The sequence below is a fragment of the Convolutriloba macropyga genome, chromosome 14 (genome assembly GCF_964194025.1).
Source record: "Convolutriloba macropyga chromosome 14, txConMacr16.3, whole genome shotgun sequence".
Lineage (NCBI taxonomy): Eukaryota > Metazoa > Xenacoelomorpha > Acoela > Convolutidae > Convolutriloba > Convolutriloba macropyga.
Genome location: NC_134481.1, coordinates 31,953,921 through 31,971,528, shown reverse-complemented (window position 1 = coordinate 31,971,528; position 17,608 = coordinate 31,953,921). Strand labels below are relative to the sequence as shown.

At 35.9% G+C, this 17,608-nt stretch overlaps 1 protein-coding gene across 1 annotated transcript in view; it reads left to right on the top strand.

Annotated features, from left to right (window-relative positions):
* The window catches only part of LOC142353474 (uncharacterized), a 143,067-nt gene that overhangs the window by 119,211 nt on the left and 6,248 nt on the right, over positions 1 to 17,608 (top strand). The window contains exons 8-9 of the mRNA XM_075405727.1: positions 3,870 to 4,090; positions 15,371 to 15,945. Of these exons, the coding sequence (XP_075261842.1) occupies positions 3,870 to 4,090; positions 15,371 to 15,945 (796 nt within the window). The remainder of the gene's footprint in view (positions 1 to 3,869; positions 4,091 to 15,370; positions 15,946 to 17,608) is intronic.

The following is a 17,608-nucleotide window of genomic DNA, read 5'->3' as shown; positions in this document are numbered from 1 at the left end:
GACGCTTAAAGCAAATTAATAAAAAAAAAATTAATAGTGTCCAATTGTAAAATAATGTGGTAGCATTAGGCATTTAGTTATTTTTGTGATTGCCCTCATGTTTTCTCCGCGGTGCCTTTTGGACTCGTTCATAAGACCTCGGGTGCGATATCCCATTGATATTTCCGTGCGTGCTTGACGGTTTCTTCTTCCTTCATGCATTTTTTGTATCGGTTGGTGTCGCTTGCCTTGGTTCTGCGCAGGTAGTTGTTGAGCTTAGAACAGAGTACACTCCTTAGTTGCGATAGTCCGACTCGGTCTTCTTGTTATAAGCCTTTTTCGTACAAATCGCCTGAATCGGGCCTTGCAGAGGTTCAGTCTCAAGGGCACGATTCGAATTCTTTTCCGTTTGTGCCCCCTGCTGAGTGGGTGCCTATTATTTCCATTCCACCCCCCTCCCGCGTCGCAAGTGGCATATTTTTACAATGATTTACTATGTAATGAAATGTGCTCTGTGTTTTTTGCACATGGCATGCGTGTTTTTTAATTGCTCTCAAACGAAATTTGTGGCAGTTATATTAGTCCTGTTGTCCATTTATGCAATTTTTCGTTGAACGATTTTTCTTCTGACCCATCTGATTTTTCGTCCTGAAAAACGGGATAAGCAGTTTATGCGCCGAGGGCACTAAGTTCTCTTAGAGTCTTACGCCTAACCAGAGCCTTACGTCTATGAATGCTCTTCACCAAAACTGTTTTGAGCAGACAATTTCATGGCACCAAGGGCGGTTCTTAATCTTGAAAGTTTGACGACCGCAACACCGGTCACTCCCTCCCACTGAATCACACACACCGCCAACACATCCCCACTCCTCCCGCCTCTACCTGGCGGTTGCGACCCCCTCTTCGAGCCCTCTCAACCCTGCGCCCCCCCCCCCCCCGCACTCAGCCCACCTATTCTGCTAACCCACTCAGCCCCCCCCCCCCCAATTGCAAGCCCCAGCTGAGTACTACCGAAGCCAAACGGTCGCTGGTCTTTTGAGAGCAATTCGCCCGATGTTAGTCGATTATGTTGGGACTAATAATCAGTAGATTTTTTTGAGTTCAAAGGAGTTTTTGGTTCATTTGACTCCAGTTAACTATTTAGGTAGACCTTTGCACGACCGTAGACTATTGGTTTTAATAATTCATAACGTTTTGATTCTTTTGGCACAGTCTTTTTTAAAATCCAGAGAGCTTGAATTGTATTTGGGCGCATAAGATCTGTTCACGCATTTTCATGAGTTTTGACGTCTAATTTGAGTCATGATTTTGATCGCGCCCAAACGGGAAAGCGCAAAAAGTTTTTTTACGATTCTTTTTTTTATCGGTCTAAGTTGCTCTTTTTCTGAAATAAAGTTTGTTGCTAATATAGAAGCCATTTTGAGTGAACGGTATGCAACGCAATTGTAGCTTAGTAGTCGATGTTGGACAGGCATCTTGCAGGTCCGGGGTTTGAACCCCTGTGGTATTGTGGTGTTTTTGAACTTTATTTTTAGTTGTATTGACATCTTTTTTTGCTTGATTGGTTAAAAGCGTTTGAATTGTAGTCCAGTACTTTTTCGATATATTTTAATCAAAAGTTTTTTGGATTTTGTTGATGCGCTGTTTTTTTTTCGTTCAAGATCTTCACATTTTTTTTCACGTCAGTTAGAAGTCTAAATAGAGTGGTGATTTTAATGAGGCTGGTGTTGTAAAGGGAGCGTAGAAGCGATTAGCTTCGAATAAACTACCTTTTGAAATTCCTTGTTATCTGAAATGAGAATTTTTCCGGTTCTTCAAATCATTTTTTTTTTCGTGGATGAACGTGTTTTCTCTTATCAGTTTCTGTTCTTCTGAGTGCTGATTATATAAAATTTTTGGTTCTAATTGAGCTTATTTGCAACAACTTTAAATTTTCGACGGGTAGCTAATGCCTTTTATCACTTTGACGCTATATTGTAATGAAATAATGGTAAGTATTTCTTTTTTCCCTTTTATTATTTCTGTTGTGTTTTTTACTAAGTATCAGCATTGACAGGTCTGATTGGTTTCTAATGAGGCAAAAATGAACTGAATTGTTGGTGGCAGTTCTTGGCTATTGGTTTTTCTGACATTGACTCTACTTGTTTCAAAAATTCATCATAGTTTATCGCTCACATTGTAGCTTAGTTGTAAAGACTTTGGACTGGCATGCAGGATGTCCGGGGTTAGAACTCCTGTGGGGGCGGCCTTTTTGCGCCCTTAAAACATTTCTAAACTACATCACTCCCTCTAAATTAAATTGAGACGCGTCAATTTATCCACTTTGTTTCAGTTCAAAGCTAATGCTTTCTATGACTTTGAAGCTATTGGTTCTCAAGAAATTTTATTGAGATTTCATCGATCTTTTCTTGTGTTATCTTTTAGTTTATTAATGACAAGTCTCATCGGCTGCGCAGGAAGCTTAAACTCGTAGCTAATGCTGTCTAATGCTTCAAGAAATATGGAATTTTAAGATTTTGCTAATTTTGATTGTTCAATAGTCTCTATTGTTGCTAAGGATGCTGAAATAATTCAATCGTTTCATTTCATAGCTATTGCTCTCTATGACTTATACGATGTGCATTTCCAAAAACCAAAACTAGTATTTTTTGTAGTTTTTGTGGTCTTAACGCTTAATCTCATTAATGACAGGTCTGTCACTTTTTCTACTTTTGTTCTGTAAAGTTGCTACCAGGTACATAGCAGTTCAATTTTTTCTTATAGAGAACAAAGCTTCAGTTTTACAGATAAAATCTGTTGGTGCATCTAGACCAATCAAACGCTACCTTTTGTAGATTAAAACATCGAGAAAATTTAGTTTGTTTTTGGTAGTGGATATTCAGTTTTGATGATGAAAGAGAGTTCATGTGTGGAACCTTTGGCTTGGTAAGGGATATTGAAATCTGTAGATAAAGGACAAAGTCGGTGCTATTGACATTTAATTTTGCTGTCTGAGTTGAAAGTTTGATTTTATGACTAACGACAATGTCGATGAACTACATTCGGTCGTGATGGGATATAGAAGTTGAAACTATTCAGTAAATTTTTTATGCTGTGGTTCAGATTATTTTCTTCGAAATGACAATGCGTTTTATAGGTAAAGGTGTCCTCTTTTATTCGTAGTATATTAACTCTTCTTTACAGCATACACAGTTGATCCCTTCAATCATCTTTCATGGTTGAAAAGTTCAAATTGGCTCTGGCGTCTCTAAGGCTGTCGAAATTGAAATGTTGTCTAACAATAATAACAGAAGGTATTTTCAGTTAAAAATGAGTTCCGATTTTACTAAGTGCCAGTAAAACATAAACAGAAACTGTACATTTTGTACGATCACCTAATTTTTTTAAATATTAATTCAATTGTCCGTCGATAAAGACTCGTTTTTGTTGCTCTTGTGAGCTGTCATCAAATTCTTGAGAAGATTTACAAAATAACTAAGTGGCGACATTTCACTGTGTAGTTGATCTAGAAGCCATTGCAGATGCAAATAAGCGTCACTGTGATGATTCAAGATCAGTCCTGGATTTGTTCACCAGTTTTCTACTCCCTGAGAATACCCTGAGGGCTTCCTGAGTCTGTGCTGTTGACGCCATTGGCATCTATATATGAGACCATAGTGAACTACGCTATTGGGTTCTCTGAAATCACAAAGATTGGACCCAAGTTTTTTTTGCTCAATTAAGCGACAGTTAATAGTAAAACGAATTTATTAAACACTCACGAAGTGCTATATTATAAATTATTACAACAATTAGGCTGTTAAATTGGGCATTGGGCTGTTCCAATTTGTTGGACGCAACAGACAAGAAACTACGGTTGTTCGACATAAAGATTTTTGGTGATTATTTAGATGAGGCCATTACGAGTGGGTGCAGTGTGTTAGTGCACTGTCTGGCAGGAGTGTCCAGATCTGTCACTATAATGATCGCCTACCTCATCAGCTCCAGAAGAATGAGACTGACAGAGGCTATTGAACACGTGCGGAGACGCAGACCCAACATCTCACCCAATTTCAACTTCATGGGACAATTGCTTGAGTTTGAAAAGCAACAACATTTCAGCTCAAATAGTGTTCGTATCTTCAATATTTGTGAGTGGCTGTAATTTGAAAGACCATAATATGCAACGGAAACATAAAAGATGAAAAAAATTTCGCGTATGATTGATTGGTTGTCTCAGCATTTCTGCGAGTTATAGTGTTCGTGCTTTACTCGCTGGATCTTCTTACCAATTGTGTGAAAAGCTACTAAAAATATATTTCACAAACAGATCTTATTTCGATTGACGGTTTGGGATTAGTAATAACGAACGATCTGCTTTTACTTGTATAAGGCCGTTTTGGATTAGTTACATTAATCTTACACCTTCTTGTGAGCCACAATTCTTATCGCGAGCATGTTTCTGTCAAACAATTCATCCACGGTAGCCGGTTAGATTGCATTAGCATTTGAAAATTTTCAAAATGACAAAATTGAAGCTTGTTGATATTCTGATAGGGATGACTTTGGCTTTCATTAATTTCATTGTAAAAAAATTCAGCTGGGGCATTTGTTCGCCACTTTTCTGCTTTTCCAATGTTGAGCATCAAAATAACAGAGAACACTTCTCAGTTTCCAATCGCTCAGTCTGTTTTTCCTGACATTATGGTAATGGCTTTAAAATGTTAACTCTAAATTGGTATCAAGGATTATCTAAGAAAGTGATTTTGAGCAGTTCTGAACCATTCACATTGTAGTTTACTCGAATAGGTCCTTTATTCATTGTCTAATTAATAACCGCCCTCAGCTTCTCAGCCGGCTATTATAGCGTTCCTATTTTTACAATCCGAGAATTGGATTGTATTTGTGCTCTGTCTTTTTTTAATAGACGCACAGCAAAAGCTGGGGCTATTATTGGCCTTCTCTTGGTTTTTTTTTACAATTCAAAGAGTTTGAATTGTATTGTGGCGCTGTCTTTTTTTAAGATCTATTCACACATTTTCATGATTTTTGAAGTCAAATTGGAGTAGTGATTTTGGTCTCGTCGAAACAGAAAGTGGAGCGAAAAAGCGAGTGGTTTTGCGGCGTGAATATTTTGTGAAAACGGTGTTTGAACAAAAATCGCTTTCTCGCTAGTGGTTTTTCTGTTCACATGTGGCAATTTCACTTTGATTTTTACTGTTTTTTTTCAATTTTTTGGATCATTTGTTCTAAATGGTTTTTGCAATCCATTCATAGTTCATTCTAGGCCTAATTTTTTTGTTTGAACCAATTGTCCATTTCTCGCTAGTTTTTTGACATTGTTTATTTTGCATTTTTTTATCTGATTTTTTATATGCTTTCCCACTACACTAATGGTGCGTTCTAGGTCTAATTTTTTGTTTAGTCAATGAAAATTTTTTAAACTGTGCGCCAGGACTTGTCCTGCTTTGTGTTTTACTTATGTATTTAAATGTGTCCTGCTATGTATTTAAACTGACTTTTCTTTACTTTAATTTAAAGAGATACTTTTAATGTGTCCTGCTATGTATTTAAATTGATTTTTTTACTTCAATTCAAAGAGATAAGGTCATGTGAATGTGTCGCTCTAAATGAAGGTTATTTAAGAGCAGCTGATAGAGGCAGCAATAACGTATACAGATTCTTAATCAAAATTTAACACCTCAGCATTCAATGAAAAGACTTTTTTGGTCTGTCGTTTTTACTGTTCTTTTGAGACTCCTACGAATCTATTGCGGCTATTTTCTGGCAATCTGCCAGCTATGTTTTTTTTGTAAGTTGTTTTCACAACTCTTTTTCATGACTATAAGCTCTTAAAACGGGATAAAGCCATTTGGGCATCAGGTATCATTAGAAGCCCATAGCCGCGTTTAGTAGTCCTTCCAGTGCTAGGAGCGGTGAAGCTACTGGGAAGGCCGTATTTCAAGGACGAAAGGTCATTTTTAATAGCTGCCGTCAGCCTCTCAACGGCTATTTTTCAGGCGCTCTCCTTTTAATTCGCTTTACCTTTTGATCGCGTTTTTCGTTTTACATAAGTCACGAGTTTCACGTTTGACTTCTGACTTACTTCACTCACTGTTTCAACTGAATGGTGTTTAAATCCATTCCCTCAATGAACTACGTAAGATAGTGAATACAGTCAAGGTCAAACGAGCAATATCAAAACAGAAGGGATAAACTGGTAAAGCCCGGTCTTTAAGTCATTGAGAATTAGGTTTTTGAAGTTTGTAAGATTGTTTGCTAGCTGATATTGGTATTAAGTTTATCAGCTTTCAGTTAAGAAGCTGAAATAATTATAGTTTTATAATCTAACAAACTGCACGCCAAATTAGAACACTTTTTGACACTGAGAAAAAGTAGAAACTGGGCAATTTATCTCTTCTTTTTTTCTTTTTCTGTTTCAATCCCGATTTTCATTAAGCGCGTCAACGGCGGTTACTTTCTGGCAAGTTTCTTGTGGTAATGGAATGGTTTTCAATATTTTAACATCACGTGTTTTGGATTTTTTTTAAAAAAAAACTTGCAATTTTAGATTACTGGGCATTTATTGTCATTATTTAAATTTTCCAGCACCCGTGACCAAGAAACTTCCTCTAGAGTTTAATAATAGGTGACGGAATTTTTTTTTTGTCCGTGGAATGGTTTTCAAAATTTTAATATCACAAATTTTTGCAATTTTTTTTTTCATAAAACTTCCATTTTTTTCAAGATTTTTCATTTCTTTTTTTAGGTTTCTTCATCCTCAAGGGCCAGGGAACCTCCGCTATAGTTTGACAATAGGTTACTGCATAGTTTCTAGGGGTAATGAAACGTTCTTCAAGATTTTAATGTCACGGTTTTCAGCAATGATAAATTAGTTTTCCTTTCCCCTGTGGACTGGGACCCTCCTATAGGGTTTTCTAGTACGTTACTGCATTGCTTCTAATGGTACTGAAAAAATTTTCAATTTTTCATATCATGAATTTTAGTTTAAACCTCGCACTTTTAACTTTTTCGAGTGTTTGATTTTTGAGGTTTTAAAGGTTTTAGATTTTGAAGGTTAAAAAACTCAGTTTCAGCAAATTTGTAAAAATTTTCTAAAAGTTATTGTCTTGCTACAATTTCATCGATCTTTATGAGCCAGTTAATCTATTTAAGGTTGGAAATAGGGATAAGGGATTGTCTCGGGAGACAATGAAATTGTGCTGAAGATATTAATATCGCGAATTTTGGCACGATTTTTCAAAATATGCAGTTGTTTTTAACTTCTCATTTTTTTAGTTTAACGATATTTACCGGCTTACGATTTTTTTTATTGCAGATGGGTTTCATGGCAACTCCAGGGACAAAAAATTTAGTTTTTTAAGCGTCTGTTAGATTCATCGAATTTATCTATCTTTAGCGTCAAATAAATCTCTTTCAAGGCTTGTGCTTAACTTAATGAGTATATTGAATTGTGTCGTATGTGGCTCCGAGAGGGTAAAAGCTTCGAGAGTTCTAGCAATGATTATTTTAATGTTTAATTTGCTTGGTTATTTTGGTTTCTCAACGTTTGAGATTTTGTCTGTTTGGCTGAGGTTGTTCAATTGATCTGCTGTTCAGGTACATTAGTTCTCAGTTTTTCATTTAGTTCTTTGGATTGTGTTTCAGGACTTGTCATGCTAGGTTTTTTACTTCGTCGAATAAAAAGTTTTTGCGTTGCCTTAGTTCACATCTTGTTCAACATTTTGTGTGACATCTTTTTGACTTCTCTAGGCTAGTTTCACTCTTCTCTGTTTTTAGACAGCAGTTGCTCAGCAAAGCAATTCAAAATGAACACAGTCAGTATCGAGAAACGAAATTAGAAATAGAAACAGGATAAACCCATAGAGCCCATTTTTAGATGCCCATAACTCGAAGTTGGTTCTTAGTTACCATCTTAGTGCTTATTGGTATTGTTACTAGCTCTGTGTTGTCGCACTACGGAACAGAAGTTTGTTCAGTTCCAAAATGACATCAAAATAGTTTGCACTTTAGTATTTTTTGTGTATAAAAATCGTTTTGTCATTAGTTTTCGTTTCTTTCAATCCCAATCTCGGTTATGGTGATCAACGGCGGCTATTTTCTGGCAATATACCGGGTATGTCTGTTTGTGTTTACGTGCTATTTTTCTTTTTTCTTTCGTTTTAGCTTAATTTGTCTTGCCAAAAAGTTTGCACTGGTCTGCTGCTTTAACTTTGGATATGGTCTGCACGGGTAGTCCTTTTTTATTTAAACTGACGTTTATGGTTTACTTATGTTTTGAAAGAACGAAAATTGATGTTTTTTATGAGCGAAAATTTAAATCGAAACGGGTAGATACCGATAGAGACCAGTTTTAGATGCCCGGTAATTTAAGTTGAAGCAGTTATTGTAAAAGTTTGTCTTTTTTAATGCAAAATTTTTGCTTGAACCTTTATGTGTTTTTCTTCTAGAACTTTCATTGACTTCTTGAGTCACAGTTTCACGTTTGAATACTTATTTTTGAGTGTTCTGAGTGGCTCTTTCTGAAATAAAGTTTATTGCTAAAATAAAAGTGATTTTGAGCAGAAAAGGATAATTGCCATTGTTGCTTAGTTGTTAAGACTTTGGATTGACATGCATTCTGTATTTCCGAGGTTCTAACTCCTGTGGTATTAGGGTTTTTTTGAACATTAAAAATTTCCAATCCACACCCATTCTAAATGCTTTTAAATTGCTTTTCAAATTGAATTCCTAGTTATATTGACATCTTATTTTTTGTTTGATTGATTAAAAGCATACGATTTTTAGTCGAGCACTTCGGTTTTTTCAGAATCAGAAGCATTTGGATTTAGTTGTTGCGCTGTATTTTTTGTTCAAGATGTCTTCAAAGTATTTTTGGTTTTTTCATTTCAGTTAGAACTCAATTTATAATGGTAAAAGGCAACGTAAAAGTGATTAGCTTCGAATAAAGTGCTTTCTTTTCAATTACTTAGGTGAAGTGAGAAGTTGGGACTTGAAATTTTTGGTTTTTGAAAGCAGTAATTTTTTCCCGTGCAAAAATTTGTTTTCTTTTTTCAGTGTTTCTTTTTTTTGGGTGCTGATTATATGAAACATATTTGTTCTAATTGAGTTTTTTGCAATCAGTTGAATTAATCAACTGGCAGCTTGAGTCTTTTATTTTGTGCCTTTTATTACTTTGACGCTATTTATTGTAATACAATAATATTAAGTATTCGTTTTTTGCCCTTTTTGTTACTGTTTTGTTTTCTTTTTAGGATCAGCAATGACAGTTCTCATTGGTTTCTATTGAGGCAAAAATGAGGCGAAATATTGGTGCAAGTTCTTGGCTAGAGTTTTTCTGACATTGACTCTGCTTATTCAAAATTTTTAATGAAATTTTTAGTTTTGCTAGTATTTGTTGTACTTTGTCTTATCATTTAGTCTCATAAGGAATAGGTCTCATAGGTTGCTAATGAGTATCATTATAATCAATTCAGTATTTTCAGCTCGAAGCTAATGTTTTCTATGACTTTGAGGCTATTTGTTTGAAGAATTTTTATCGGTTTTATGTCGATCTATTTTTCGTCTTTTAGTGCATTATTTACAACTCTCATCGGTTTTGCACGGAGCTTAAATTAATCAAATTAATCGCTAATGCTGTCTTATGCTTCAGGAAAAATCAATTTTTTTTATTTGGGAGTTCTGATTGTGTAAAGGTCTCTACTTTTTCTAAGGATGCTGAATTCAATCGAATTAATCGTTTCAGTTCATAGCTATTGCTCTCTATGACCTATGCAATGTTCATTTCCAAATACGAAAACGTTGGTGAGTTTTTGCTAGTATTTGTTGTGCCTATTGTGGTCTTTTCGCATATTCTCACTAATGACGGGTCTCGTAGCTAATGCTGTCTATGACTTGTTCACTATTCGTTCTCGACAGTATTAGCGAGGTTTAGCCAAATTGGTTGTTTTTTGTGTTATTATTTAGTCTCAATAATGACAAGTGTCATCGGTTTCTAGCAGGGAATAAGTGAATCTAAGTAATCGCTGGACTTGATATCAGTAGGTTTTGATTTTCAAAAAAGTAAAAGTTGGTCTCGCGTGTTTTTTTACTCCTCCGCCCTTCTGAGTCCGATTTATGTTCTGTACAATGTAGCAACCAGGTGCATAGCAGTTCGAGTTTTTTTCTATAGAGAATAAAGTTTCAGTTTTATAATTCAAATTGGTGCATTTGGACCACCAAAAAATTGTTCTGACCAATCAAACGCTGCCTTTTGTAAATTAAACTTAGAGAAAGTTAGTTTTTCAGTTTTTTTGGTTGTGGATGTTCAAGTTTGAGGACGAAACAGAGCTCTCAGGAAACTTTGGCTTGGTAAGGGATATTGAAATCTTTAGGTAAATGACAAAGTCGGGGCTATTGACAATTAATTTTGCGGTCTGAGTTAAAGTTTGAATTTATGACTAACGATAATGTCGCTGAGCTACATTCTGTGGTGGTGGGATTTAGAAGTTGAAACTATTTAGTACTTTTTTATGCTGTTTTTCGGATTTTTTTTCTTCGAAATGACCATGCGTTTTATAGGTTAGGCTATCCTCATTGTTCTCAAAAATTTATCATTAAGTTTATTGCTCACATAAAAGTGATTGTGAGCAGAAAAGGATGATTGCCATTGCAGCTTAGTTGTTATAACTTTGGACTGGCATACAGGATATCCGGGGCTTGAACTCTTGTGGGGGCGGTTTTTCTGCAACCTTAAAACATTTCTAAGCTACACCACTCCCTCTAAATTAAATTGCCCCCGCCTGTCAATTTATCCGGCGTTCGTCGTGGGTTTATGTTTTTAATTACTGCCAAATCACAATTGTTGCAACCTCCACGCGACTGAAATCTTCCTCCCCACCCAGCAAATAATCATTATTTGCTGGGTGGGGAGGAAGATCTGTATGCGTAAATTTTCGATGTAAAGGTCAATTTGATGTACTTTGAATTTTGGAAACTTCTTTATGCCCCACCCTCATTTTGCCTCCGCCCCTTTACACACACACACACACACGCCGCGTGCACAAACTTTCCTGCGCCCTCACTCGGCTTTCGTAGTCTCTAGCTTAACCATAAGGAGGGGGGTGGAGGAATTCGCTAAGCTTAAGCTAGCGACTGCGAAAGTCAACATTTTTAAATTTTTTGTTTTTTTAATAGACCCTCTCATCTCAGCTGGCTAATATAGAGGTCCTGATTTTTTCGTTTTATTTCTTTAGACAAAAATTTGTTTTGCTTTACCTCATTTTGCCGTTTTTTTGACATTTTGTCTGAAATATTTTGGACTTCATTAGTAGTAGTAGTAGCAGTAGTAGTATAAGACTTCAATTACCTTCTGAGGGTATAAACAAGGATGATGATACAAATGATATAACAAAGATAAAAAATGATATAAATTATGTAACAGCTAGAAAAAACATTAATTGAACAGAAAATCATGCTTTACAGAAACTACATCTTTACCTAAGGTACCACGTGCAAGATAAGTCAGAATCATATTTATCATTTCTCATTGCCTTTAGTAGATTTTGAGTTGCGGTTTTGGATTTGCAAGTATCCCTGAAAAAACTGATGCTGACATTAAGAAAATCCGCGGCGTCATTTATAATACGTTCAACTCTGAAGAAAAACGATTTTTCTGTACATCTTTTCTTAGCTCGTGTAAGTGCCAGACGTTCACGATCAAGAGTTCGTAGGTTTAAGACCTTTGAGTCCAACTTGAAAAATTTGTCAAAAGATATGCAGTTCTCGTTGTTTAAGATTGCCGTAAAAACATGTATGTCACGCTCGATGAGTTGATAGCATATTGGCAGAGAGTTGGATAATTTTAGCAGGGAGGAGTAGTCATTGTAACCAAAGCACCAACGCAGGCCTTGGATATTGAGCTGTTCTAATTTCCGTAGATCAGAAATTTCAGGAAAACAAGCAGGGTATCCATATAGTAGAACCGACAAAACACATGCCTTGAATAAATTGGATTTAACTCCAGATGGGAGATTGAACGGAACACTGTGCTTCAAGTAATTAAACGATCGACGAGCTTTTACTATTTTTGATTGAATATGACGACTCAATTTCAACGTTTTGGATACCTCAATTCCCAGATCTGTAATATTATCAAGCGAAGGAATCTCGACATTACCAAGAAGTATATTATCCAATGCACTTCTACGAATATGTAAATAACCGCTTTTAGCTGAATTAAAAGACAAATAGTTACAATAAGACCATAACCACAACGAGCATAGATCATTTTGAGCACTATTCAAGCAGAGGTCGCCATGGCAGAGCAATTTCGTGTCGTCAGCGTAGCAGAAAGCTTTTGATACTTCGGGTACGTCAATCATATCATCAATGAAAATTAAAAAGAAAAGCCGTCCCAACACGCTTCCCTGAGGAACACCACTAGTAACTGGGAGGCTCTCTGATAAAACACCATCTAATTTAACACATTGAGGTCTAGATGATAAATAAGAATTAATAAGTTTCACAAAATCTTCGTCAAATCCAAAACGAATAATCTTCGAAAGCAGCGTGGAGTGGTCCACAGTATCAAAAGCTTTGCTGAAATCTAAATAAACAACAACTTGTTAAACGTTTCCGTCAAAATTCAGATATAACTCATGCAGAAATGTGAGCAATTGCGTAACTGTAGAATGTTTTGCACGAAATCCATGTTGTCTAGGATTCAGCCGATCTTTAATCTTTGGATAAATGAACAGAAATAGAATTTTCTCTAGAACTAAAGATAACCTCGGGATTATTGAAATAGGCCGATAATTTCCAACGTCCGCTCGAGGTCCTTTTTTGAGAGTAGGGCTTACATAGGCACATTTCCAATTCTCGGGCCAAAATTGTGAATGAATAATATATGTGAAAACAAGATGGACGAATGGTGCTATTGTATGTTGCGCTTTACTTAAAATAGTCATTAGACTTCTCTCCTTCTGCTGATATTGCTTTTAAACAGCAGTTACTCAGCAGTGAAACGAAATCAAAAATACACTCTGATACCAAAAGGCTACGTACACCTGAAGATTTTTTAAAACGCATTATAAACATCAAATGAAACGTTTTCAGTTCATGTTTGTTCTCTAATAACTCTTTACGCTTCATTACACATTTATTTATTTTAACGTCAAGCAGACGGTTTTCATACATCTAATGACATCTGGGTCAATTTTGTTCCAAATTTCTGACATTTTTTCAAATTTTATAAAAAAAAATTGTCTGTTTTTGTAATTGCTTTCTCAAAGTTGCCGATAAGTTTTCTATTGATTTAGATCTGGACTATCTGCCGGCCATTCCAGTACCTTGCACTCATCTTGAAAAAGATGCCGATAATCTTTCATTTATGCACAGGAGCATCGTCTTGTTGAAAATTAATTTTGGAAAGCATTTATTCTGGGCAATTTTTTAAACCGGTGGCGTTTGGCTTGTTTGGACACTTGAAAGGCTTTTTCCGGCCATCTGATCGTATTACACCCCAAAACATAAGTGATTGTTTGTCTGAACTCAAATCTCGTTCCATTTGTTCCAAAACTCCGAAGTAATTCCGTCGCTGGAGATGCGCACCCTTATTTCATCGGTGTAAAAAATTTTCTGCTAGAAAGAGGATGGCTTCTGAACAAAAACACTTGCCGTTTCGAACGAAAACACTTGATTTTTTCTTCAAACTGATTTTCCGCAACATTTCTTGAACAAACTCCGTATATTTTTGTAGAATATGCCTAACTGGACCTGATCATTGTATCGTAGCAAGAGAAGCTTTATGAGTAACTCGCTCCAGAGAGGTTTTGGGATCTTTCAAACATCGTTAACTAGCTTTTATTTGGATTTTTTGGCAATATCGGGATCTTGCGCTCCATTTTTTGTCCTCAAAACTATTTTTCTGATAACGTTTAAGTGCATGCTGTGCAATTGAGCTTGATTTCAAGTTGACCTGATTTTGTATTTTGACCCATGAAAATCTGATATTTCGTAGCGTTACAACTTGGCGAACAGTGAAAGTGGTTTAACCATCTTTTAGGTTTAAAGGGAGAAAATGAGATGAAGGTTTCTCACACTTCTAAATTTCACAAATTTCTCACGCCTTGGAAAAATCATGCTTGTGAAGCACAAATTATGCTTTAAAACAGAAATTATGCTTTACGTAGCTTTTTGGTACCATACGGGTAGACGCATAAAACCCATTTTATGCCCTTGTTTGAACTTTGTTCTAGCTAGTTAAGTTTCTAGGTTAACTATCCCCGTCTCATTATGAAACAGGATTTCTTTTTATAAGAAACAATGTCTAACTACGAGATCCATTCTGCTCGCTTTTTTAAAACTTTTTGTGGATATTCGATTCATTCAATTCCAAGGGGTTATGGAAATCAATGGCTGCTATTTTGCGGCTATGTGCGGTTTTGTTAATTTCTTTGCCTTATGAAGATGGAATTTTTATTCTGCTTCTGTTAAATGAGTTTTGCTGGTAAATTTTTCGAGTCAATTTTAGATTGTTTTTAAGACTATTTTTGAACTCCATTGGACCTAGATGGTTGCTGGAGTACATTTTTAAAAACTTCTGTTTTATGCTCATTTTGTGAGATAGGGTGTGACGAGATTTTGGTTACGACGTTTTATCTGGCTGACGTCTAATCAGCTCATTTATGCAATTTCTCTATTGAGTTGTGTCCGTGACGTCATTTTTGGCACATATAGGCATGAGCTTTTTTTTTATTCACATAAATAATTCTTCGGTCATAGATTTGGTTTACCTCTTTCTAAATATAACTTTTTTCATTTTCATTAACGGAGTTGAAGTCAGCTGATTTCTAATTTTCTGTCATCTAGAACCGTACTTTGATATGCGATTATTTGGGACTTGCCTTCTGTCTCCTTGTTGCGCACTTTGTTTCATAGTTTGTGTGAATCTTGTTTGTCAGTATATCAAATTTTCAACTATCTTCTCCGCATAATCTTGCTTGCGGTCAAAAATAAAATGGGTAAACATCTCGGAGCTATACTGTCTTACCCTTATTGGGCATATAATTTTATGACCAACCCTGCACATGCTATTTTGATTTATAGTAAGGTGCTACTTTACATCTCAGTTAGACTAGTACAATTGGTGTACAGTTGGTGACTAGTTAATTGCTCTCAAACAAAGTTTGTAACAATTATATTAGTCATGTTGGTCTTTTTTATGCAATTTTTTGCTTGACCGATTTTTCGTCTGACCCACTTGACTTTTCGTCCTCAAAAATGGGATAAACAGGTAGAGCCAAGCGGGCATTAAGTTCTCTTAGAGGCGGTCGTTTGAGAGCAATTCGACCGATATTAGTCGGTTATGTTTGTATAGTTGATGTTGTTTCAAATGTTGGTATCGTTTCAGTCTTCACCCAACTCTCTATCCAAGACAGCCTCTTTGTCTTCACACTCGTCCCCTCTCGCCCTGTCCCCTGTAACACTAACTGCACAACCAACTCAACACCACCACTACATTACAGCCCAGCCTTCCAAGACATCCGGCTCTGGGACCTCTAAGAAGATACCATCCACACCACCACTACCTGCTGCACTCCATCGTCTTGGGGAGATCAAACACGACTTGAATTTGGAAACCTCAGCCGTGTTTGTCACAACTCCAGATGGAAGTAGAACCAAATTTGACTCTACCGGGTTGACCCCTAGAGACTTTCCACCAGCTGGCAAAATGACCACAGTAGATAGCAATTGCAATTTCTCCTACTTCTCTGTTTCCGAGGACGCTACTACGGGAGATGCCGACAGAACTTTAACTGAAAGTGGCGACGACACACCATCGTTTCAGTCTTCGAATGTCCAGGAGCCGTCTCAAAAGAGTGGGAACAACGGAGCTATTAATACTACCACTACCACCGATTACTGTGAATATGAAGAGGAGGAGGAAGATGTCTTCTTTGCGGATGAGAAATCTGCCATTCATAGGTTAATCTTTTCTCTTATAGCGCATGTTCAAGCGTTGGGAATTAATCAAACAAACCTGCGCCCTAATTTTTTCCAATCTAAAGCTTTTGGATTGTTCGCACATTTTTCTATGACTATGAGCTTTCAAAACGAGGCATTAAATTTCATAAGAGGTGCCAACCTCTCTTTAGTAATCTTCTAAGCGATCAATGTGCTGATGTTGAACGGATGGCTTGAATTCTAGGAGAAAATTAGGAAGTTTAGAGTCCAAAATTGATGTTTTTAATAGCCGCCCTCATGTTCTCAGCCGGCTATTATAGCGCTCCTAATTTTTACAATTCAAAGAATTTGAATTGTATTGGGGCGCTGTCTTTTTTTTTACGACTCGAAGAGGAGTATTGGTTTTCTCTCGGTCTTTTTTTACGACTCGAAGAGGAGTATTGGTTTTCTCTCGGTCTTTTTTTTTACGACTCGAAGAGGAGTATTGGTTTTCTCTCGGTCTTTTTTTTTTTACAGGAAGTACTATTTGTTCAGGTGGCGTTTTGACCTAATAGTGAAAGCGAGTAAAAGTGCCGTGTGAACTGATTTTTCTGATCGAAAGAAGTTTATTGTTCATGCGCTACGTTCAGTGAATGACTTTTTGACTTTGAAAAGAGTTTTTGAGAGATTGGCGCATATAGATGAGTTTTTAGCCGTTTTTCGTCCATTTGGCCCAATTTTTTTAATTGTAACTTGGTTTCTTGTAGAAGTAAATTTTGATCGATACCGCATAAAAATGCAAACATCTGAAATCGAAGCCACAATGTTTTTGAGATCTTGATAATGCGTTTAAAGTGCAAAATTGGCCCATTTTTCTCAATTTTTTTGTCAATTTTTGTTTTTTTTTCATTTTTGCTTCATTTTTGGCTTTTTAAGCGGACTTTATTTTACCAAAATAGTACATATGTCAACGTCTTTTTGATAATTCCTGAATTGGATCCCTCTTTTGGACGTGAGGTGTTTTTGTTTTATAAAAATGTACACATAATAATCCAATTTTCGCGGTTTTTTTGTCAAAGTTTTCATTTTTTTTTGTTTGTATTTTGAGTTTGTTAACCATTAAAAGTCTTTTGTTGCTTCATCGTTAGTTTTGGTTTCGTTTGGTAGCTCATTGAGTTGTTTTTGGCCGCAAATCTTTAAAATTCAGTGAAAATTTCTACCATATTTTGAACAGTTTTTTTTGCAAATTGTTCTACTGTTTCGCAATTGCGCTCTTTTAACTTCTTATTGAGACAGGAGGATGGGTATGTAATCTTCTTAAACCTCGATTGCTTATTAACAAACAAAATCATATTTTCAATCTGTTTCATTTTAAATTTTAATTAGGTTTTCCGATTTAGTTTTGATTTTTCAGAAATTGCGAATTATTTTTTTAAATGTACGAGGATTGTAATCTTTATCACAATGTGTGTGTTCTCCCTATTCTGGCATGTTTCCTTCTACCATTATCCTATGAATTATAAATTTATTCGCCTTGCCTGTTTTTATAAAACTGAAAATAATTGATTTGAACTAATTTTTTTTGTCGTTTTCCTTTGAATTTTTTTTATTTGAACTAATGTTTTTTGTCATTTTCCTTTGAAGTTTTTCTTGCAGTTGATTTTACTCAATGTAATATAGTTTTGAGGTTTTGCTACCTTCACTT